General features: G+C 48.5%; 1 protein-coding gene across 1 annotated transcript in view; it reads left to right on the plus strand.

The window, feature by feature from the left end:
- The window catches only part of DLG5 (discs large homolog 5), a 62,374-nt gene extending 55,192 nt beyond the window's left edge, over positions 1–7,182 (plus strand). Inside the window, exons 27-31 of the mRNA XM_006754822.2 lie at positions 1,360–1,503; positions 1,715–1,842; positions 3,021–3,130; positions 4,029–4,138; positions 5,516–7,182. Of these exons, the coding sequence (XP_006754885.1) occupies positions 1,360–1,503; positions 1,715–1,842; positions 3,021–3,130; positions 4,029–4,138; positions 5,516–5,619 (596 nt within the window). The 3' untranslated portion in view covers positions 5,620–7,182. The remainder of the gene's footprint in view (positions 1–1,359; positions 1,504–1,714; positions 1,843–3,020; positions 3,131–4,028; positions 4,139–5,515) is intronic.
- The last annotated feature ends 17,141 nt before the right edge of the window (positions 7,183–24,323 follow it).

Genomic DNA, 24,323 nt, shown 5'->3' on the forward strand with positions numbered 1-24,323 from the left:
AGTTTTTTCTTTTAGTTTATCAGTTGTTTTTGAAGTTGTCTTTAGGTGCATACACCTTTTGAATTGTTATATCTTCCTGGTGAGCTGGTCCTTTTATCATCATGAGATGTACATCTTTATCTCTAGGAATGTTTCTTGCCTTAAAGTCTGTTTTGTCTGATGTTACTGTTATAACAGCTTTCTTTTGGTTCGTGTTCACACAGTTCATCTTTTTCTATCTTTTTACTTTAAACTTTTGTAGCTTTACATTTAAACGTCTCTTGTAAGTAGTGTTTTTTTTTTAACCCATGGTGACTAATTCTTTTTTCATTTTATTGAAGCATAATATATGTACGGAAAGGTGCACATAGATTTGGAGTTTGGAAAATTGTGTCATTTGGAAAATGCCTGACCACTGTTTCTTTAAAGCTGCTTCTGTGCTCTTCTTTCCTCTCCTGTATCTTATTATTATTATTTTTTGGTGAATCCTCTCCCAAGAATATTGTTTTTCCATTGATTTTAAGAGAGAGTGGAAGAGAAGAAGGGAGGGAGGGGGGAGGGAGAGAGAAACATTGATGTGAGAGAAACACATCAATTGGTTGCCTCCTGTACCACCAACCAGCAGCAGGGCCAGGGATTGAACCTGCAACCCAGGTACATGCCCTTGATCCGGAATCGAACCCGTGACTCTCTGGTTCGTGTACCAGTGCTCTAACTGCTTAGAAACACCGGTCAGGGCTCTATCTTACTTCTTTGACCATTTCCCCACGTGTTTTACACTTTCCCCCCGACATTTTCCATTTTGTTTCTCTCCATGCTTCAGCCTGGGTGCTTTCTCCTGACCGTTTTCCTGTTCACAGTGCACTCTTCTGTTGTGCTCAACACGTTCTTATTTCAGAAATTGCATATTTTAGTTATAGTTGCCATTTGATATTTTTGTGGTAAAAACACGTATCATTAAATCTGCCATCATAGCCATTTTTAAATATCCAGCTCAGTGGCATTATGGGCACTTGCATTGTTGGGCAGCAGATCCCTAGAGCAGAGAATGAGGAGTGGGGGAGGGTGGGCAGGCCTACGACACGGAAGGAAGGGTTTCAGCAGCCGAGGTGTGAGGTGACTCGGGTGCTCACAGACTGGGGAGTTGTGCTGGACTCCGGCATGACTGTGCCCCGCTGTGCCCGGGACGTGGGACTCCAGTGCTAAGACTGGGCAAGTTCCAGGCAGACTCGGGTGAGCTGGCCACACTGCCTGGCGCTGGGTTTGTGGAGTGTAGGGTGAGCCTGCCTGGAGTTAGCAAGAACGGGACCACGGTGTCCCCAGCTCCTCTCCCTCCCTCACCCCAGGCGGTTGCCATGACACTGCCCCTCTCCCCCTCAGATTCGGTGAGCCTTGCCTACCAGCGGGTACAGAAAGTAGACTGTACCTCCCTGAGGCCCGTCCTGATCCTCGGGCCGTTACTGGACGTGGTGAAGGAAATGCTGGTGAACAAGGAGCCCAGCAAGTTCTGCAGATGCCCCCTGGGTAAGGGCCCCCATGCTCGTCCCCGTGCCCCTTCCCTCAATCTCCTGGGCCGGATCCCAGCGTTCCCGAGCCCTTCTGACTGGGGTTAGACGGGGAGTAGCTTGCGGCTTTCTCTGGAGAGAGGACGCAGGACTGGGTGCTAGGGCCCCTCTGCAGAGTTCCCTGCAGGGCGCTCTGCGGTGCCGCCTGCTGAGCCTGTGTCTGCTTACAGAGGTGATGAAGGCCTCCCAGCAGGCCATTGAGCGAGGCGTCAAAGACTGCCTGTTTGTCGACTATAAGCGCAGGAGCGGCCATTTCGACGTGACCACGGTGGCTTCCATAAAGGAGATCACAGAAAAGGTACCCGCTGCTTCAGACCGAGGGTTTGCACCTGTTGTAGCCTTTGGTGCTGCCCCGTGCAGCCCCAGACCCTCGGTGAGCTCACCCGTGCCCTTCAGTCCAGATGAGCCTGCTTGGGGCTGGCCCATGGCTGCTCTGTGCTTCCACTTTCATGAAGAGGAAGCTGGTCAGGGAGAGGGGTCAGGGGTCACCCAGTGTAGGGGGTGTAGGAGAGGGTGCAGGAGTCACCCTGTGTAGGGGGTGTAGGGGATGGTGAAGGAGTCACCCTGTGTAGGGGGTGTAGGGGAGGGTGCAGGAGTCACCCTGTGTCCCCCAGGGACAGTGCCCGTGCCCTTCAGTCCAGATGAGCCTGCTTGGGGCTGGCCCATGGCTGCTCTGTGCTTCCACTTTCATGAAGAGGAAGCTGGTCAGGGAGAGGGGTCAGGGGTCACCCAGTGTAGGGGGTGTAGGAGAGGGTGCAGGAGTCACCCTGTGTAGGGGGTGTAGGGGATGGTGAAGGAGTCACCCTGTGTAGGGGGTGTAGGGGAGGGTGCAGGAGTCACCCTGTGTAGGGGGTGTGGGGGAGAGGTCAGGGGTCACCCTGTGTAGAGGGTGTAGGGGAGGGGGCAGGGGTCACCCTGTGTAGGGGGTGTAGGGGAGGGGTCAGGGGTCACCCTGTGTAGGAGGTGTAGGAGGGGGTGCAGGAGTCACCCTGTGCATGGGGTGTGGGGGAGGGTGCAGGGGTCACCTTGTGTAGGGGGTGCGAGGGAGGGGTGCAGGAGTTACTCTGTGCACGGGTGCCTCTTCCAGGGAGGTCTGCAGCTGGATCCCATACACGTCTGCTGAGCTGGATGCAGAGATTTCCTGTGCCTTTGCTGGGACAGGGCCCATGGCTTCCGTCCAGCCCCCACTGGGCGCTGGCTCCCAGCCTTGACCCCACAGTGCCCACAGCTGTGGGGGGAGTTTGGGGTTAGCTTCCCACGGTTTGTCATGCCTCGTCTTCATGAGAGATGGTCGCGCTTCTTTGTTCACGGGTGGAACTTGGTGTTTGTTTGTGGAGCGAGGAAGCGCCTGTGAGGGGACAGGTGGGCCCCATTGGTGGCAGAGAAAGTGGAAGTGTCCCCAGAAGGGCTGCGGTGTTTCCGAGGCCCGGCCCCCAGGCCTGGCCCCGGCGCTCACTCTCCGCCCGCCCCCCGCAGAACTGGCACTGTCTGCTGGATGTCGCCCCCCACGCCATCGAGCGGCTGCACCACATGCACATCTACCCCATCGTCATCTTCATTCACTACAAGAGCGCCAAGCACATCAAGTAGGTGGGGGCTCCTGGGCCCGGCCCGGGGCCTGGCTGGGCGGCTGCTCCCACGGCCAGGGTGGTGGTGCTGGGGCGTCGGGTGGGAGTGGAAGAATGAGACCAGCCTGTCGGCCTTGGAATAGGCAGCACATGCAGAACGACTCTTCCTCAAGCCTCAAGCTGCTGACACGTTCAGAGCCGGGCAGTGTTAGCCCGGCTCACCCCTCCCTGCCTGCCCCCCTCTGCCCTGTTTGGGTGCTGCCCTAGCTCTGAGTAGGTCCAGCTTTGTCTGCAGAGCTCCTCTCCCGCCCTGTCCCCATTCCCTTTCCTGCCTCTCAGCTGGTGCTCACAGGACACAGGAGCTAGGGGGCCTGGGCGCCCAGCTCCGCCAGAAGCAGGCTGTGTCGTAGGTGAGCCTCTGCTCCCCGACCTCCAGTTGGGCTGACAGCTCATCAGGGCCCCTCCCTTTTGCCTGTTTGTGCTTCCAAGTGTCTGGTACCTGCTCTCGGGGGCCGATGGGGTGTCTGCTCGTTAAGTGCGTGCACGGGGGTGCCCCCCTCTACCTCTGCCCAGAGCTCCCCATGGAGCCTGCAGGCTGTGCTTACAAAGGGAGCACACGGGGATCCTGTTACTCTGGACCAGGGGTCCTCAAACTTTTTAAACAGGGGGCCAGTTCACTGTCCCTCAGACCGTTGGAGGGCCAGACTATAGTTTAAAAAATACTATGAACAAATTCCTATGCACACTGCACATATCTTATTTTGAAGTAAAAAAACAAAACGGGAACAAATACAATATTGGTATTTGCATGTGGCCCGCGGGCCGTAGTTTGAGGACCCCTGCTCTGGACAAAGGAACGGAAGAGGAGATGCCGGGGAAGTGCGAGGCTCACTCGGTTCCCTGCATGTCCCCACAGGGAGCAGAGAGACCCCGTGTACCTGAAGGACAAGGTGACACAGAGGCATTCCAAAGAGCAGTTTGAGACGGCTCAGAAGATTGAGCAGGAGTACAGTAGGTACTTCACAGGTAGGTGTGCGTCGCTCGGGGAGCAGCAGGTGGCAGGGAATCGGGTGTCCCGAAGAGAATTAGAAGTGGCACAGCCCATGCTTGCTGGGGGCCGGTGATGCCCCTGCCAACATCATTTCAGGTGCTCTGATGGCAGGCGCAGGGCAGTGTCAGGAATTCAATAGGTTGAGGGGTAAAGCTCCCTGATTTGGCCTTAGGCCATGGTCTGGCCTGTCCACCCAGGTCTGTCACGTGTGCAGTGGCAGGTCTGTCTCACAGCCTGTAGCACAGCTTCCGGGTTCCCGGGCGGCAGCACAGGGCAGCTCTGACCCTGTGCTCCCAGCACCTCCAGGCAGGTCAGTTTGACCTTGAGGTTTGGTGAAGAAAAGCTGCGACCTTACCATCCCTGGTCTTTGAAGCGAAGCAAACGGCCACAGGCCTGGCCCAGCTGCTAGCTGTCACTGACCCTTTCAGCCTCTTCCACAGCGTTAGTCATTGTGGGGGGTTGGGGTTGTTGGCGCGGAGAGGTGTGGCAGTGATTGGTGTGGCATGGAGGCTGCTGGGATCTGTGCTTCGCGTCCAGTGGTTGTTCTCAGAACCAACCTTGGTGCTTCCCCGTGGATGTGTGTGTGTGAATTTCCAGTCCACCACAGACTAGTATTTCAGTCAAATATTTTAACAGTTACTAGAGAAATGAAGATTTAAAACTCCAAACTTATAAAATACAGGCCTTGCTTCTTTATTAGATTCAACAGACAGATTCTGTTACATGTCTATAGCAGTTTCTAGCGCTCCCCAGCAAGTCCTGGTCATGCCTGTGGCGGGCACCTGGGGCACGCTCTGTCCATTGCGTGTTCTGTGCAGCACACTGAACACCCTGGCTGGTGTCTCAGGGCCCGTGGTGTTGAAAGCCTGTGAGCAGGGCTGCAACATACATGGAAACATCACTTGTTTGCTGGGAATCCTCTCTGGTCCATGGGATGCCCAGTTCCTAACCCCTGTTTCCTGCACAATTCTGCTGTGGATCAGACCTTCATAACGCCCCCAAATGGCTTTCTGATGTGCTGGGCTCTCCAGGGGCAAGACTGGGCACCAGGCCGACTCGGATGTCATGCCCAGGGTTACATCTGGCTACCCTGTGACGGGCTGGGGAAGCCTGGCAGTTTGACACCCACCTTCATTCAAGCCCATACTTCCAGCATCCTTCTGAACAGTGGACCAGAGGGACAGATAAAAAGCCAAAGTGATTTGTATTCAACTCCTTTTCTTCCCCAGTTTCTTGCTGATGGAAGAGAGTGGATGGCAGAGAGGCAGGAGCTCAAAATAGGCGGAGAAGCAGAAAGAGTAGATAGAGGGTGTATTTATTGGCCTCGAACCTGGGGTCTTCCTCTGTTGCAGGGGTCGTCCAGGGAGGAGCTCTGTCGAGCATTTGCGATCAGATCGTGGCCTTGGTCAGCCAAGAGCAGAGCAAAGTCCTGTGGATTCCAGCCTGCCCGCCGTAGGCCGCTGTGCTGGGAACAGAGGCAGCTTGTCACCAGCGTCCGTCCTGGCTCAGCTTCTCTGACTGAAAGTCCATCGGAGTATGAGCACCGGAGGAGGCTCCACCAGCAGGGCCCCAGACAGTGGGCCGCAGACGCACAGACCGTCTTCCTCACACGTGTGCTTTAAGACAAAAACAGTAACCACCCGGGACTCCTGCTAGAGGTTCCACACCAGCCTTCCGAGGCCGCGATCCGCGATGCTGCAGAGAACCTTTCATATCCCAAGTTTACAAGCCTTTCTAAGTATTTGGTTGTTTCTGTTTACTTGAACGGCCCATGTTGTTGGTGGCCAGCCCCTACCCCTGTCCATCCCGTGTTGCTTTCGTGTTTTGGTTTTGTTCCTGTTTTCAGCAAAACAACTCTGGAACCTCAATGGGCTGCTCTGCTCTGGAAGGTTCGTGGTGGGACCAGAGCTCTGAAAACCTCACCTCCTCGGTGGCGTCTCTCCCAGAAGGACAGCGCCATGGCAGATGCTTGGACGTCGGTGGTGGCAGAACCAGTGCCTTCGTGGGGCCGACGCGCCAGCGGCAGTGGTTTCCCTGCCCACACCAGGGCAGGCGACACTGGCATCTCACAGACTCGTCTCAGACCTTCCCTCCTGCCTGCACGCCCTCTCATCTCTCCTCCACCTGCCTTGATCGTTTCCGCCTCTCTCTGTCCTTCGGAGCCGCCCGGGCTCACACCGCCGACTGGTTCTGGCAGGAGGCTCAGCCGATGCATGCTGTTGGTCCTCTGTAGGTTCTGTAAATAGAGACAGCCTTTCTCAGTGCAATGTTTGCAGGGTACTTCTCAAACTGTAGAGGGAGCAGACACGTCAGCTCTTTTGGACATGGAAAATGTTTCAAACTTTGATAGTCTTTGGGGAAGCCTAGTGGTTAGTGTTGTCGCTGTCGAAATCTAAAAAGCAGGCAGGATCCTTTAGTCTTGGCTGCAGCGCTCCGGCATGCCCAGTGCTCCTTGAAGATGTCTTTGTTGGGACTTTTGTCTTTTCTTTTTTTTTGCACTTCTGACGCTGGGTATCTCTGGCTGCAGATTTGATGTGGTTCCTCCCTAAACTGTGCATCCTGTTGTTAATAGGTACTGTACTGGGCTCCGTGTGTCACTGGGGTAGGACTATATTTTAATACTGTTCCTAACATTTCATTTTACTAGCGAGAAATCCTTGATTTCATTTTATCCTTTGTAATTCTAGACACTAGATGATAGTGTAGCCATACTGACATTTTTTAAAAAGGGATATATTTTCTTGCACAGTTGTTCAAAGAGAGACACGCCTGGGTCCTCAATGCTGCCCTTCGTTTTACAGGTACAAGTTTCTAGCTCAGACAGCCGAGACATGAGGCTGTCTCGAGTCTTACGCGCTATCAGGGCGTTGCTCTGAGCTGCAGACAGTGGGACTGTGATGGTACAGTGTGCACAGGTACTGTTCCGACAGACTGGGATTTTCTGTAATGAAACCTTACTTTGTATCAAAAGCAAAACAGACTTTAGTACAATAAATAAAGGTCAATTTCTGTAACTGGTTGTGATGAAGGCGCCTGTACTTACTGTTTCCCGTCTTTTCCTGCTTCTTCCTAAATTCCTTCGTCCCCGGCAGCAGGAACCAGCTGATGTGTGGGCTCTTTCCAGCTCCAGTGTAATCAGTAGCCCCTTTTCCTGCCGCATCAGCCTCTCTCTGACTCCTCCCCTCCCATGCGACCATCCTTGCGTCCTTCCATCCGCCCATCCGTCCAGCACAGCGTGGGTGCGGCTGCAACCAGGTGGCTGATTGCAAGACTCAGATCCTGCCCTCAGGTGCTCACATTCAGGCCTGCAGGTTTGGGCCCTGGAAAGCAAAGGGGAAGGGACCCCATAATGTTCCCAGTCAAGGCCTTGTCTGCAGGAGGAAGGCCCAGCCTGGAGTGAGGTGGGCAGCCTGGCGGGGCTGTGACAATGCCCCCAGCGCTGCAGGGATCTCCGGGGCAGCCTGTGTTCCAGGGGCGGGGAGGCTGGGAGAAGTAGCCGGGATGCCAGGGCTGCCGCAGTCAAGGCTCCAAGGCCTGGGGCACTGAGGAGCCCTCCTCTTCTCTGTGTGGAGGAGCTTGGGGGTCTGGGAAAGCCTCTTGCTGCTGTGGGGACAGGCCAACCGCTGGTCCTTTCCTGCAGGTTCCATCGTGGACCCGCACTTAGCCTCACCTGTGGTCTGCTGGCTGGGACCCAGGGCACAGCCCTACCCACATGCATCCAGCCACAGAGCTGCCCACACCTCCTTGGCAGCCCAGACGCAGCGCTGTTCTCAGGGGGAGTTGCTGCGACAGTTTTGTCACCTACAGGGTAAATGTATGCAGGGAACGCTGCTTGTTTCAGGAACGGGTTCTTTTAAAGAGCTCAGTCATGTTGCCCAAACCGTAACAGTTTGCACTTGGGGCATTATTGCTGGAGGCTAATTCCAGCATGTCATAATAAATGCAAGGAGTTCATCAAAAGGTTGATGGAACTTGAGGCTTCAGCAGGGCTGAATCATATTACCTGCTGCTGGAATAGCTGAAAGCTTTTCCCCAAACCTGAAGATCTGCACATATTATAGCCTGCTGCCCGACAGCTGAGGGCAGTTCCCCCAACCTGATCATCTGTTTACCAAACTTTACCTTTGATATGTATATCTGCTTTGCTAGAGGACAAAATGTGGGAATAAAAAGCCCTGGGTGCAGAGATTCGAGGAACATAGTTACTAAAGCTAAGCTTCCTCCAGCTCCCCCAAAATGCCTTCCAATTTATATTTCATGTCTAGTGTCTAGCCTCTATTAATTTACTCGCAGTCCCTTCAGATTCCTGAATAATTCTAGATGCTTGAGAACGACCCCGGCACATTATGAGTAATTTTATTTTCTTTAGATGTATTTTCCAAATTTTCTATGGGAAACTTGGTTTTCTTTTATAATTACAGGGCAAAATTCATTCCACCTTTTAAAAATGGAGGGAGGGCCAGTCAAGTTGCTGAGCCCATACGCTTTGGGGATGCACCAAGGCCGTGCAGGGCAGCCTGGGCACACTGCCAGCAGCCTGGGAGGGGATTCCTGCTCTGCTCTGAGCCACTGAGACCAGGTGGGGGTGGGGTGGGGGGCACTGTTCCCTGAGTCTCCCTCAGTTCGGCGTCTGTCGCCTGCAGGCTCAGGTCTTTCTGGAAAGGCAGAGCTGACAGCTCCAGCCATGAGGCCTTAGTCGGTTGCTCCTGGCCTCGGTGTCCGGGCCTTCAAAGACAGCACAGACTGCGTGATCTCCAAGGCCCCTTCTTGTGCTGACCCCTGTGCCCACCTCCCCCAGCCCTGCAGAGGCTGAGCAAACCCCAGTTCCAGGAGCCCTGACGCACGTGGCTTGTGGGAGGCTGGGGGCGAGTTTGAGGCCGGATGCTTAGGAACAGAAACGGAAGGAGCCTGGGTTAGGAGCTAAGACTGGCCCAAAGCCTCGGGCCTCTTCTTGGCCGAGAAAAAGCTCCAAGGCTGAGCAGAGTGGCCAACTGCAGTTTGGTGCTAGGAAGCTGAGCTGCTGCCCCCAGTGAGTTGACAGGGTAGAGGGCCACCTGGGTCACGGATGCCAACCGAGGAAGCACAGGGTGGGGCTCATTTTCCTTTACTAGTATATTACTCTCTGTGGGGCCTGGAAGGGCCTCGGATGCATACCTCATTCCTTTCAGACGCCTCCCCTTCCAGTCTGTGGGTGTCGGTCAGGCTTCAACAAGAGAGGCAGAACCAGTACAGAATATATGTAAATGTGCATATTTATTGCAAGCAATTTGCTTATGGGTTGTGGGTGCTGGCTAAGCAAGCCTGAAACCCACAGGGCCAGTGGCCAGAACAGAAGACCACAGGCAGGGGGAACTCACAGGCGAAGTTTTCTGAGGCAGACCGGAGGGAAAGTGTGAGCAGGATGGGTTTCACAGGAACGGGTGGGACTGCTGGTCACAGGCTCAATTTCTTTTTTTCACGGAAGCTTCAGCTTTTAAGGCTTCTGCTTCTGATGCCTTTCAGCTGATTGAACCAGGCCCGCCTACGTTATCCAGGATGCTCCCTGGGATTATCCGCAATGTCTCATTAGGGGCTCTTATTGCACCTGCCAAATCCCTTCACAGCAGCTCCTGGCGTAGTGTCTAATTCCGTAACTGGGGGCTGCAGCCTAGCCGAGTTGACACAAGAAAACAAAAAACAGCCAATAAATTAATTAACCAGTTCTCAGCAGATGGCCATTTGGATGAAGTTTGTAGTTGTGTTTATAGGCTTATTTAACTTCAGAGAAACTTCTATGTGGAGATTATAGTTTACAGATAAAGACATTGAGGCTTTAGGCCGTTAGAGTAAATTGCCTGAGTCCCCTATCCCCACCCCCTTTTTGGCCATGTTACCTTTAGGATTGTCAACATAAGACACATTCAAACCTATAGGGAAATTTTGTGAGTTTATTTGACCCAAATTGTCGACAATTGCCGGGAAGCAAAATTTCAACAGATTGACATATTGCTCCAAAGAATGGCAAGCTTGCACCTTATTTTATACATCACACTCAAAAGAGGAGATGCAAGTGGTTGCATGAAATCCGCTGGTGATAGATGAGGGAAATGGGAGAAAGCAAAGCGGGGAAGCCTCTGGCATTGGATGAAAAGTAAAATGACAGACACATACATCTTTTACATACTAGTAGGTGGGTGTGGGATAGTTAACAGTCAATAATTAACTCAATAACAATGAGGGGATTTGTGGTCTCCACAGAGTGGTGTCTGGCTTTGAGGGGACCAGAAAAAGGAAAATTGCTTTGACATTCCAAAGAGATGTTACCACAGATGCAAAAAGACATTAGACAGGTTCACTTAAGGTAAAGATTGACCTTTGTCAGGGAAGATGCCAGCCTAGGACATGACTACCTGCTATAAACTGCTTTTAGTTAAAAAGTTTTAATTTCAGACCATTCTTTGTGGTTACTTTAGGTCTCTGAGTTTGCAAGGCCACCACGCAGGCCTTCCCTGAGCTTGTCAGGTTAGCATGTGTCCCCTTTTTGTCCATACGTACCCCTTTTGGCCATAAATCAATCCAAAGGATGCAATGATGATCAACCTTTTGGTTGGATAACAAGGTCCCACAGTGCTAGGAAGGCTCATTCCTAGGAAATCTCAGTGTTTGCCTTGCTGCAAATGGATCATTGGGGATCGGGCAAGACCATAACCTTGGATGGAAGTCGAGGCCAAATTTTTTTCCTCCAAAGTGAAAGGCAGGTAAATGGGAGGCAGTTAGGCCTTATGGGTCTTTATTAAGAAAAACACTCTCAGTGGTTCTCAACCTTCCTAATGCCGCGACCCTTTAATACAGCTCCTCATGTTGTGGTGACCCCCAACCATAAAATTATTTTCGTTGCTACTTCATAACTGTAATTTTGCTACTGTTATGAATCGTAATGTAAATATCTGATATGCAGGATGTATTTGCATTGTTCGTGACCCGCACATTGAGAACTGCTGGAGACTCTGTAGTATTATGGGAGGCACCTTGATTTTATAGTTACTAAATATAAGTGGATGGACATCTCCTGGTTGTAAGTTGTGGTCTTTGGAAACTTCGTCTGCTGGAGCACACTGTGAAATGAATGTTACTGCTTTATCAGTCCCTATAACCTTGTTAATGAGCCATTGATAATAATGCAGAATGTCTCCTTTTAGTTTCCTTACAGTTGGAAAACAAAAAGATTTAAAAATCAATACTTAAAACAGGGTCACAAGAATATTCTCAGTTCATTTAGTCCCATAACCAATTTTTTTTGTTTATTCTGATTATTTGCCAGTATTTTCATGAATTCAGTTATTCCTTAGAGTTCTATAAATCTCCATCTAGGTCAAAGATATGACCTGCTTAGAAATGTCTAATTTAGAGCAGGTCAGAGTCCTTTTCATGTATTTTTCTAAAGATGTAACATATCTGCAAATGCATCAGAGTAAAACATGACTGTCTATAAATGACAAAACTTAAAGTGGCATAGTTATAAGTTTGATTATAATGCAATTGATAAAAAAACAAAAAACACCTTGCTTCTTTGTAAGACATAACATTTCAAGACAACAATTTCTCGGTAAATAATAATTTACCAAGAAAGAGAATAATATAAAGTCCATATATATATTTAGATTCAATACACAATTTCAATATATAAAGAACAGATAATATGCAAGATTTTAACATGCTGCACATGGCTTATCGGCAGTGTACATTGAGCACTGGCAATAATTCATAAACTCCCAATGTCCAAAGTCCCACTGCCGGATGCCCCCACAGGGAATCCTCACGTGTGGCTTGCCTGGTGTCACTGGCAGGACACTTGCTACCCCTGGGAGCTCCCTGTTTGAACTTGGCTCTGAATCTTTGCAAGTTCCTCCCTAGGGCAGGATGAAATGTTTATAACACCCACTTTAATAAAAATATATGTATACAAATAGAACAATTTTATTTTATTATCATTATTTTGGTGAAGCTTCCCATGTAATTTCAAGCATATTAAATAGGCCTAATTAGTTTAAAAGCTTTTCTTTTATAAGGACAGAGAATAAATCCTTGAGGTATTCCAAGGCCCATTGGAATACCTCAAAGTCATCTTTTAGTTAAAAAAGTCTCTTAAAACTTAAACTTTGAGAAAGTTGTCAAATGTACTTAACCAAAAGATTATATCATAAATTCCTTGTCAATCTAGGTAAAACAAACGTATTTTATGGTCATAACTCTAAAAAACATGAATCAAACTTAAACTGGTTTTAATATTAAATATTTTGTCTAGACCACAGGATCCTGCTTAACTTAGATAAGTATTTAATCTCTTTAGGCCACTAAAATATCATACCCTAGTAATGCCATCCAGAGGCAGAAAACACATCTATATATATAAAAGGCTAAGTGACTATTCGACCATCTGACCAGTAGTATGATGCACACTGACCACCAGGGGGCAGATACTCAACGCAGCAGCTGCCAAGCTGCAGTGACTTGGCAACAGCAGTTCTCAGGTGACACACTCCTGAACCAGAGAGGAGGGAGCCTGATTCTGGGGTGCATCGCTCGAGAACCGCCCTCTTGCAATCTGGGACCCCTTGGGGGATGTCAGAGAGCTGGTTTCGGCCCAATCCCTGCAGGCCAGGCTGAGGGACCCCACCTGCCAGAGGGACCCTGCCGGCCACCTTCTAATTTTCTTTTAATGTGCATGAATCCACGCACCAGGGCACTAGTTACATATATACGTAGACAAACACATAAAGACCATACACATAATTTGAGTTCCTAATTTTTGTAGAGAAGGCACAAGATTTTCTTATTTGCTTTTCACATCTTTTAAGAAGACTAGAAAAGGGGAGGGAAGTTCTAAATGCCAAGCAGATAGATCTGTTGAGACTTTCAATGAAAGTGTCAAGGGCTAGAGCATCGGCCTGCGGACTGAAGGGCCCCAGGTTCGATGCTGGTCAAGGGCATGTGCCTTGGTTGCGGGCACATCCCCAGTAGGGGGTGTGCAGGAGGCAGCTGATCGATGTTTCTAACTCTCTATCCCTCTCCCTTCCTCTCTGTAAAATATCAATAAAATATATTTAAAAAAAAAGAAAGTGTCAAGGGCTATGAATGCGCAGTGGCAACAAAGAAAGACTTGGCTACTATCTAAGGAATTAAGCAACAGGAGAGAGCCAGGTTAGGTTTCTTTCTTTATAAACTTAAAACTTTCACAAACTTTTATAGTCTTCACAACCTTTTACAAACCTTTCTGCAATTTTCACAAACCTTCTTACCCATTCAGAAGTAAGTATCCTTAACACAACTTTCTTCCTTTTCCCTCAAAAATGAATTTCTATACCTCATGCCTTCTATTACCAAAACCATATAACTTTTTTCCAATTTAATTAGAATTTCTAATTTTTAGAAACTTCAATTTCCAATGATAACCAAAAATCTAAGCAACTAGTATTCCCTAGATTGACTTTTATGAAAAAATTTCATAATCTTTATAGATTTCTCAATTGGCACTTTCAAGAAACACACCTCTAACAAAGCATTAGGTATTTATATCAATAGCTCCAAGTTTCCCCCACAGCCCCTCTGCAGCAAAAGCCCAAAGCAGGTGAACCCAAGACTCATGTGCACAATCAATGTTTTAGTATTTCGTGTTATTTCAAAATATCTAGAGATATAATAAATTTATCAAATTTACTAATTTAGAAAGGAATCGCTGTAATGAGCTAAATGGATTTGCTTAGATGGCTAAGTTTTTTTCTTTTGAAAAGAATCACCTTCCAACATTCGCGTTTTATTTTATTTTTTTTAAATAACTTTTTTATTGTTAAAGAAAGCAAATAAGTGCAGAAGCCAAACAGCAGGGTTAAACTATACTTTCTACCTGAGATGATTGCTGCCATACTTCATTCCCCACTGGTTTTATGCACATGAGTCAAATCTTGGACTCATCCTTATTAGTTAGGGGATTGTACTGTCCCTTAACTATAAGTAGTTTGACCGAATTAATTTTTCTAAACTGCCAGCTTGGCACATTTAGTTTTCTATTTACTTACCCCACTTTTTTTTTAAATAAATCTTTATTGTTCAGATTATTACAGTTGTTCCCCCTTTTCCCCCCCATAGCTCCCCTCCACCCAATTCCCAGGCCTTCACCACCCCATTGTCACATGGAAAATGTAGCTATTTCCATCTGCAACGTGTCCCTGTGTTCGGAAAGGTCTCTCACTACTTGTTCACACTCTACTCAGAAAGGGTACAAAGACATGTAACAGCTTTTTAAAATAATGTGTCCTCTTATGTTTAAAATGAGGATTTCATTACCAAAAGTGAGGAGAAAGCAACACTACAACTGCTCTCGCCCCTCTTGCCCTTCGCGTGATAGTTGTGCTTGGGGCTGCGTGCTGGTTCGTGGGCCATCGACGAAGCCATCTGGGCGGCTCACGCAGTTCCAATGGCTTCCCAGGGGCCATCTCAGCCTCACAGGGGCCGTCTCAGCCTCACTGGGACCGTCTCAGCCTCACTGGGACCATCTCAGCCTCACAGGGGCCGTTTCAGCCTCACAGGGGCCATTTCAGCTTCATAGGGACCGTCTCAGCCTCACTGGGACTGTCGCAGCCTTGCAGGGGACACCGCAACCTCGCAGGGGGTGCTGCATCCCACATTGGGGGTGAAGGTGCGAGTCAGAAGCTCCTCTCGCTGTCTCTTTTGCTGGAAGTTTCTGAGAGCCATCTGCAGGTGCTGGACATCATACTTTAACTGGTCAGTACGAAGTTTGGCATTCTGTCTTTTGTTGGGAGGCTCCTTGCTGGACAAAATCTCCAGGCTTTCTAGCTGGCTGAATATGCTTGCTTGGGTTTCGTTTTCTACTAAGTGCACTGACTGCTTGTCTGCCGCCTCCCGGTGTCCCATGTGAGACTATATCTGGTGACCTGTTTGTGTGTTTGCTGGTACAGCGGTTCCATGTCGCCGGCCCAGCCGGGTCCGGCTCCGGCTTCCTCCGAACCTGAGTCTGCTTCTTGAGTGTGTCCCTTATGGGTGTGAGGAGTTGAAATCTGCTTTGTTGGGTTACGCTGCAAAAGCATAGGTGGTTCCTTTTGTGCCACTGGCACAGCTTGGGCAGGGATGTAAATTGAGTAGGGCGGGGTCTAAAGGAATCACCAGGGTGGAGCAAGCAGCAATGTCGTCTCTGCGACTCCTCGCCTCTCCTTGACTCCTCGCCTCTCCGCGACTCCGCATCCCCAAGTGCCGGCGAGCAGCTTTGCGAGAGAGCCACCCTTGCTTTCTGACCGGCTGCAAGGCCGTCCCGACTCTCCCCGTAGGGGTCTGGGACCTCAGAATCCCACCCCAAACAAGCTCAGTGGATTCAAGAGTTTGTAACCCTTTCTGATTGAAAAACAAACTGCTCTTCCAGTCAAGGACAGCACATATTTATTTATTTAACCTCAATAATTTGGTTGCCACCCAAATGTTAGCAATGGGCTGACAAATCCATTCACCCATTGTTGTAGTACTTATTCATCTGGGAATATTTTTCTAGTTTATAGGCAGCACATAGCTTAGGGTCACCTCTGAGAGCCATAAAGCCTTGGGTATATGGAACCTCTGTCCATTTCCCTTGGGAATGGTAAAACAGGTCTACTGCAAAATAAGCTAAATCATTTCATTTTGCTTCCATGGTGGCCTCTTTAGAATGTCCTGGAATTTTGATAATTGCCAATTGTTTTAATTTCTGTATGACATGTAATCATTCTCCAACCTATTTTCCATTCTTTATGGGCTGCCTTTGAAAATTAAGAAGCCTTGCTGTTTCCACAACATTCTAAAGTTGTGAGCTACACCAAAGGCACAGCTACCCTTATACCAGTGATGGTGAACCTATGACACCTCTGACACGCGAACTCATTTTTTTGGTTAATTTTTCTTTGTTAAATGGCATTTAAATATATAAAATAAATATCAAAAATATAAATCTTTGTTTTACTATGGTTGCAAATATAAAAAAATTTCTATGTGTGACACAGCACCAGAGTTAAGTTAGGGTTTTTCAAAATGCTGACATGCTGAGCTCAAAAGGTTCGCCATCACTGGGTTAGATGATGTGGTTTATTTCTTTGTTTTACTATGGTTGCACATACCAAAAAATTTCTATATGTGACACGGCACCAGAGTTAAGTTAGGGTTTTTCAAAATGCTAACACGCTGAGCTCAAAAGGTTCGCCATCACTGCCTTATACCATTGTAATAAGGAGCAAAGGGGAAGACTAAAATAATATATGCATGCCATACAGCTTTGCTAGTTTAATATTCTCCAAGTCTATTTCCCCGCTGACCAATGGGGGAAGGGATTGGACAAAGGCAGTTTAGATGCATACCCGGTAAGGTCTGAGTGACGTGGAAAGGTGCTTACCTCTCTGTCAATCACACCTGGAAGCGAGTCAGTGGCCAGGAGGGCGTGGCCACTGCCAGCATGCAAAACGTGAATATTTAAATTTCTAGACAAAGGACCACGCTCTTTTCTCTTGCCTACACTTCTGTGAGTCCTGTTGCAGGGGCTGCACTCCCAAGTCCATGTGGTCCACGGCCATGTGGGGCTCCACACAATGAACTAATGGACTTTAATGAGCTTGGCTGCTACCCTGACCCACCTCCAATGTGGAACAGACACTCTGGACACCGGCCCTCCTTTGGCTCTACTGGAAGCCCAGCCACACCTTTCTCAGGATTGGTTTAAGGGGCAGGGGACTTTGGAACCTGAGGAATGTAACTCCATGCAAATAAAGCCTTTACCACATCTCATTCTCTTGGGCGAATCTTAGAAGACTCATTTTCTAAAGGTATCATAGGAACCTTGTTCCCACGAGTGACAGGGAAGTTTGTATCTCCAGGGACACTAATGACAGGGCAGAAACAGAATGATGAGGACCAACTAGAATTTAAGGAACATGAATCGTGCTCTGTTAACCGTGATTGTTTTGTTCTGATTGAAGAAGGCACATTCTAACCTGGCTGGGTGTTGCATGCGAGGACCTGGGAGCTCACCCGGAAATGCGGCCCCTCCTCCACACCTGGGAGCTGCCTAGTACCATGGAAAGATTAACAACCTACTTGCAGAAACGAGACCCCCCCTCCCCAAGCCCTTTGCATACCCGCAGGCCTTTGCAAAAGCCCAGCCTGCATTACCTGTAAACTGCCCATTTGGCATACCCTTTTGCCTATTCCCCAAGTAATTGTCCTTCCACCCAATATAAGCAACTGGCCTATGGTGGGGGCCAGAGCAGGTTTTTGTGGATGACCTGCTGCTCCCCCATACTGCAGGCACTATTGGAATAAACGCTCATCTAGAATTTAACCCTGTCTCTGCTGAATTGGCTCAAATAGTGAGCGGTAGCCTGGGCCCGTTGATGATCCGGTTTCAAGTTTATTACTGAAAAATATCAGCAGTCGCAGGAATGGCTGATAACAAGGTATGTGGGTGTGGAACTGCAGGATGTCTGGGAATAACTCCCACATTTAGCTCCGAGATTTTGTACAAATCTCCATGTTTTTTCTACTTGGTTTATTCATTGGAAGGATGGGAGAGTTACAGGGGCTCGTACATGGAATTTTAAGCTCTCCCTTTTTTATGGTAATTTTAATTTCTCCCAAACTATTAATAAGGAGAAGGGGAAATGCCTTCCTGTAGTCCTCAGAGCAGCCCTGCTGGTTTCTGTGTCTGTTTTTACATCCGGTTTCAGTTTCCTGTCACCCTCGCAGTGGACAGACTTCTTCACAGGCGTTTCTTGTGGGCCTCACTTGGAATCCTGTTGCTTTGGCTCCCAGAAGCCAGGAGGTATATTGATGGCAATGGGTTAGTGAAAGGACAGGAACCAGGCCCCTCCTTTTCTCTGTGGAGGGGCTTCCCCCAGTTTGTTAGCAGCACCTGGTAATGAAACCCCGAGGCTGCTGGCTCCTCTGCTCACACAGGGGCCCAGTCAGGCTGCACTCTCTCTCTCTCCTGCCTGCTGCTGCGCAGCCTCAGGATGATGCCCACTCAGTAATCTCCGGTTAGTGAGGAGCTGAACTGGGATTCCTCCTCCCCGTCTTGGCTCCTGCACCCCTTCAAAAAGATCTCCCCTTTGAATGCTTCCTAACTCCTGTCCTGAGCCTAAGTTACAGGCATGGGAAAATGCTGATACAGCAAGTCCTCGGTGTATCTGCTTGACCACCTCATGGAAACCAAACAACTGTAACTTTTCAAGATAACCCTAGGCATCTAGTCACAGCTGAATCACTAATTTAACACAACCTTCTCCCTCCCTTATTGTTCAGCAACAGCAACTGCTGACTCTTTCAAAGCCCAAGCCCCTTTCCTCAAGCTGGTATTGCTCTTTCAGTGCCTGGCCCTTTCCTCCCTTGGAGAGTAAGACACATTTCTTCTTCTTGGTGGATTCGTTCACCATCCGCATCACTGGCCATCCTAACAGAAGAGCCAGGATTACATGTTCCAACAGTTAAATTTCTTTGAGAATCCATCAGGGTCCTGGATAAGATTGAGAACAATTGCTGGTTCCTCTCTAGCTGAGACCAGCTTTTCTTCAAAGGGAGCCAGTAGAATTCCTATTCTGATTTTCCCTTCAGCCAGCAGGGAGTGGTAGTGGAGGAGATAGAAGGGAAGCAAGAGGGAGGGAAAGGGCAAGCCCAAACAAGGAAGCTCAGAGAGCACAGATATGGTAGAGGAGCTATAGAAGGGGGAAGAATAGGGCATAGGCATTTATTAGCTTCCCCAGAGTTCAGAGACCATCTTTAACATTTCTTTTTTTTTTTTTAAATGTTTTTTTATTGATTCTTACAGAGAGAAGAAGGGAGAGGAATACCTGAGATTCGGGTTGGAGGAGGACATCCCCTTTATCTTTGGAGATGAATGAGTTCAGCTCTCATTTATACAGCGAAGGTTTTTGCTCAGACTCTCAGAAAGCATTTCCAATGGAAAAGCCAAAGTTAAAAACCAGTCACCCATTTTTCCTCCTATCTACCTTAGCCTGGGTTCTGTCAACCCCTAACCTTAGTTCTACCTCGAGGGTTTAAAAGTACAGCTCAGATAAAGTCAGACCCTCTATCACAAGCAAGGGAAGGTCCGGAATCCTGGAGACAACTCACCCAAGTTCACGCAAAGTGACGGGGAGCCAGCAGGCTCACTGAGCCTTTTGCTGGATGCTAGCACCCACTGGGCCTGGGTCCACAGGGTGGTCCTGGGTAAGTTTCTTTGGAATCCTGATGACTATGCTAGGTGAAAGTCAACATAAGAAACATTCAAATCAACAGAGAATTTTTGTGAGTTTGAGTCAAATTGTCTACAATTGCAGGAAGCAAAATCTTAACGGATTGAGATAATGCTCCAGAGAATGGTAGTTTTACACCTTATTTTAACATTACTAGAGGCCCGGTGCACGAAATTTCGTGCGGGGGTGGGGGTGGGGGAGTACCTCAACCCAGCCTGTGCCCTCTTGCAGTCTAGGACCCCTCGGAGGATGTCTGTAAGCCGGCACTTGGACATCCCTCTCACAGTCTGGGACCCCTCGCTCCTTACTGCCCACCTGCAGCGAAGGTGGAAGTGGCTCCTGCCATTGCTGCTGCACTTGCCAGCTGTGAGCCCAGCTTCTGGCTAAGTGGTGCTGCCCTTGTGGAAGCACACTGACCACCAGAGGGCAGCTCCTGCATTGAGCATCTGCCCCCTGGTGGTCAGTGCACGTCATAGCGACGGTCGTTCTGCCATCTGGTCGATTTGCATATTAGCCTTTTATTATACAGGATATTATATAGGATAATCTAAAGAGCGGGTGCAAGTGGGTTACATGAAATTCACTGGTGATAGATTAGGGAAGTGGGAAAATGCAAAGCAGAAAAACCTTTGGGATTGGATGAAAAGTAAAATGATAGACACATACTTCTTTTACTTAGGTGGGTGCAGGGTAGTTAACAGTCAACAATCAACTCAATAACAACGAGGGGATTTGTGGTCTCCACAGAGTGGTGTCTGTGCTTTGAGGGGAACAGAAAAAGGAAAATTACTTTGACATTCCAAAGACATGTTATCATAGAAGCAAAAAGACAATAGATAGGCTCAGTTAAGGTAAAAACTGGCCTTTGTCAGGGAAGATGCTGGCCTATGGCATCTACCTGCCATAAACTGCTTTTAGTTAAAAAGTTTTAATTCCAGACCATCCTTCGTGGTTACTTTAGGCCTCTGAGTTGGCAAGGCCACCACGCAGGCCTTCCCTGAGCTTGTCAGGTTAGCACATGGCCCCCCTTTGTTTACAGGATAAAAGCACAATTGTATTTATTTTGGAGTTGCTCTCTTTAGCTTCTCTCAGATGCTACCTGCTCTGAGGAGGTTAACCATCTAAGCTAGCTACTTTATGCCTACTTGAGTCAAAGATGGACAGAGATGTTTAGAATAAGTGATTGTGAGGATAAAATGTGGGACTGGCAGGGTCCTGGGTGCCCACCTGCTGCCTGGATGCTTTGGCAGCAGATTGTGGGATGTGACTGGCATCTGGTATGCAGCTCAGAACACATCTCAGTAAAAAAGAGCAGAATCCAAAGCTCCATCAGGGTCAGCAGCAGTGCATGTTAGTGTCAGTTCTCCGTGGACACAACAAAAATGAGAAACCTGAAATTAGAAGGTATTTTGCTGGAAATGACAGTGGCTCTATTTTTCACTAACAGTTTATTGTTTTTAAAATTATCTGCTAATAATTAGAATAAAGATATTATATTTTTTTAAATAAATCTTTATTGTTCAGATTATTACAGTTGTTCCCCTTTTCCCCCCATAGCTCCCCTCCACCCAGTCCCCACCCCCCACCCCCCAGACTGTCCTCATCCATAGGTGCACGCTTTTTGTTGCTGGGTCATACACATGGAAAATGTAGCTATTTCCATCCACGATGTGTCCCTGTGTTTGGCCTCACAGGGACCATCTCAGCCTCACAGGGGCCGTCTCAGCCTCCCAGGGGCCATCACAGCCTCACAGGGGCTGATTCAGCCTCACAGGGGCCGAAGGTATTATATGTTTAACTTTTGCATTTTAGAAGTTTACATTATTCTTAAAGTACAGTAACTTGTACTTACATTTTTGTGTTTGAAATAAAGTGCTTTTGGTAACATGTAATTTCTAAGCAATTCCATTTTTTCTTAAAAATGAATGTATTTTTTAGAATTACATTGTTTATATCCTAAATAATCTATTATTTCTACATGTTGACAGGGTCTGGAATGAGTAGGTGTTGCTCTAGGAGGCTGCTACTTGAGGTCATCCTCATTTGTGGGGAATACAATTGTTTAAAACAAAAAAAATGTCAGAGTTGAATATGAAGAGAATGTATCTGTGTACATAGCCCTGAAGGTCAGAAGGCAGGCTTTATTTCCAGTCAAAGCCCAGGTAACTGGCCCTTATAAATGGAGGGACTGGACCAATAAAATGTCTACAAACGCAGAAGAACATGGGATGGAAGCCCATTAGAAGAACTTCTTTGGGTCTCTTACAGTCTGTGTACTTGCCTCCCCAACAGTCTGAGGCAGAGTGGGAGGGGGCAGGCCTGAATGCGAAAGCAGTACTTCAGACTGGAGCCCCTCCTTCAGTCCTGTAACAGTTGTGACTTCTATGCTGTGTCATAGTGGCTTATGTGATGCTGTCGATATTGCAGGTATTCACATAGAGGTCAAGGTTACCGCTTACATCCAACTACCGAGTCAGCAAAGGTTGGTGTGCCCAGCCACTGCACAGGAAGGAGCTCAGGAAGCCAGGCTACTGCGATCCAAGTTGTGTCATCACATGCATGTGCTCATTGTTCTCGGATTCGCAAAGAAGGTGGTTGTCAGTGCTGATCATGCTTGAAGAGGTTGAAGGCCTTTATGGTGTCTCTCACAGCAGGAACGGAGTCAGCAATCTATTAATTATACCCAGATATTGACTGGGTTTGTGTGCAGCCCTGGATTGGAGGCTCATAATGGCTATCATCACGAGAGCATCCAAGTCCCCAGGGAAAGAACTAGCTGAACAAGTAAAAATATTGCTGAACATGCCAGACGACAGCAGCCAATGCAGCAAGGAGGCACCAAGACCAATGCAGGGAGTGAACAACTGCAGTCCCCCAAGGGCAGTGAGACTCACCTGTCCTGGCCGCAGATGAGGTTCAAAAGGCCAGTGAGCAGGCGCCCTCAGGTCCTGCAGGGATTGCCCTCTCCCAGAACCTTTCCTGATCTCTCTACAGTAGCCAGTTGGTGAAGCAAGCACACACCCTCTTGTGCTGAGTTCAGAGCCCTGGAGAGCACTCCAGGAGCTGCAGTCAGGACGCCTATGTTACAGAGTCAGATGGCAGGTCAAGCGCATGGGCTCTGACGGTGAAGACATCCCAAGATATTGGCTATGACAACTGAGCCAATCTTTGGAAAACAGTGTAGGGATGAAAAGAAGCCAGGAGCCCACAGAGTGTATGTGTGTGGAAAGTGGTGGAGTTTTCAAAGGCCTCTTGGATTCTCGGTTGTGGTTTCAACACTGCAGGCCCCAGTTGGCTCCCTGGGACAAGGAGGTGGCCTGCCTTGGCTGTTCCGTGAAAGGAGGCGTGAAACATCACTGAGGGAGTGGGGGTGGGTGGCTAAAGCATTTCCCGAGTACAGTGGGTGCAACTAAAGGGCCTCCTTGCCTGGGAAAATGTCTCTCTGGAAGGTTCTGGTGATCATGAGTTTTTCATTTTTCTGCTTCAAGAGTAGAACATACTGTTTCCACCCCTCATCCCAGAAAGAGAACACGTTTTTGTCAGTTTATTCCTACTGCTGCGTGATGCAGATGCCAGCTGACTGGAATGTGAACGCCCCGTTTCTCCCCCTGAAGGAGTGCACGCAGTGTTCTGTGACTGACTTTTCTCACATAAGCCCACATGCTGGTGTCACTTTTTGCTTCATATTGCACTTACCACCGTGGTGGCAAATGAAGCTGTTATAGTTGAGATCAAAAGCGCAGCGTGCCACCAGGTGAACAGCCCAGCGGCCAGAAAATACAAGCCCGTGCAAGGTGGGCTGGAGTTCAGATCCCATCACAGGGAGCCGACTTCCCCGACAGAGAAGCAGGAGATGCTGTTAAAATGTGACACAGCCCTCAGAGAAGGCCGAGGCGGGACAGGTGTTGGGGTGGGTTGGGAGTTCGCATTGGGGGTGTCCCTGGGGCTGCATGAACTGGTGGCATTCCCTGTTTTTCATAGACAGTTGACAATGGGGAGCGTATTTTTTTAAAAAGGAAAGAAAATTGTTTTAAAGATCCTTTACGTAAAGCCAGACTGGAAGCCTGCTTTGTGCCCGTATGTGGGGTTGGGACTAAGAGAAGACTTGGCCCTGCTTTGGGCTGTGGGTAGTGTTTCTGTGTGTGGTGCGGTCCTGTACACCCCGCGTTTACAGGAGGTGCAATTTCCTGAGGGAAGGCAGCAGATAAGCGTCCTCTTGATTCTTATATAAGCTTCTGCGCCTGCTGTGTTGGCTGAGACCTTGAGGCATGAGGGAAGGAGTTTGGAGGAAGGAACAATACCTGGTGTAATGGGAGTGAGGGAGAGAGTGTGCACTGCTGCCTCCTCTGGGCCCTGAGGCTGCGGTCTGGCAATGCCAGGGCTGCCCATGCAGATGCTCTGTACTCACACTTCCCAGGGGGAAAGTTCTTTTTTAATGGTATTTGACTGTAGCCTTCTTTCATTCAAATTACAATGAAACTCATTTGTATGAGACAATTTCATTAACTACATATTCTAATGAAAAGAGGGCCAAACCTTGTCATGTAAAAACAACACCGCCATTTTGATTTCTTGGGCCAGATATGCAAAATTTGGCTTCAAATTGCATAGTTGGTTGGCAGCACTTATTTAAGATCAAAACAAATTCTAGATGAAAAATTAAACCACCTTTTTCTTGCAAAATTAATATAGGCACATGGCCAAACACGCAAATGGTATGTAGAGCACTGACAATGTGAGAGTGAGCAGTCTGGCTGTTTGCACCTTCACTGTGATCACATTGTGCAAAGGCAATAATTGTGGGAATAAGGCCACTCCAGAACAAGCAATGGCTATTCATTTCCAGGTTGCTGTGACAGAGGGGCCAGCCCCACACTTCCTTTGGCAGAGACTTGAAGCA

The sequence above is a fragment of the Myotis davidii genome, unplaced genomic scaffold, assembly GCF_000327345.1.
Source record: "Myotis davidii unplaced genomic scaffold, ASM32734v1 scaffold513, whole genome shotgun sequence".
Classification (NCBI taxonomy): domain Eukaryota; kingdom Metazoa; phylum Chordata; class Mammalia; order Chiroptera; family Vespertilionidae; genus Myotis; species Myotis davidii.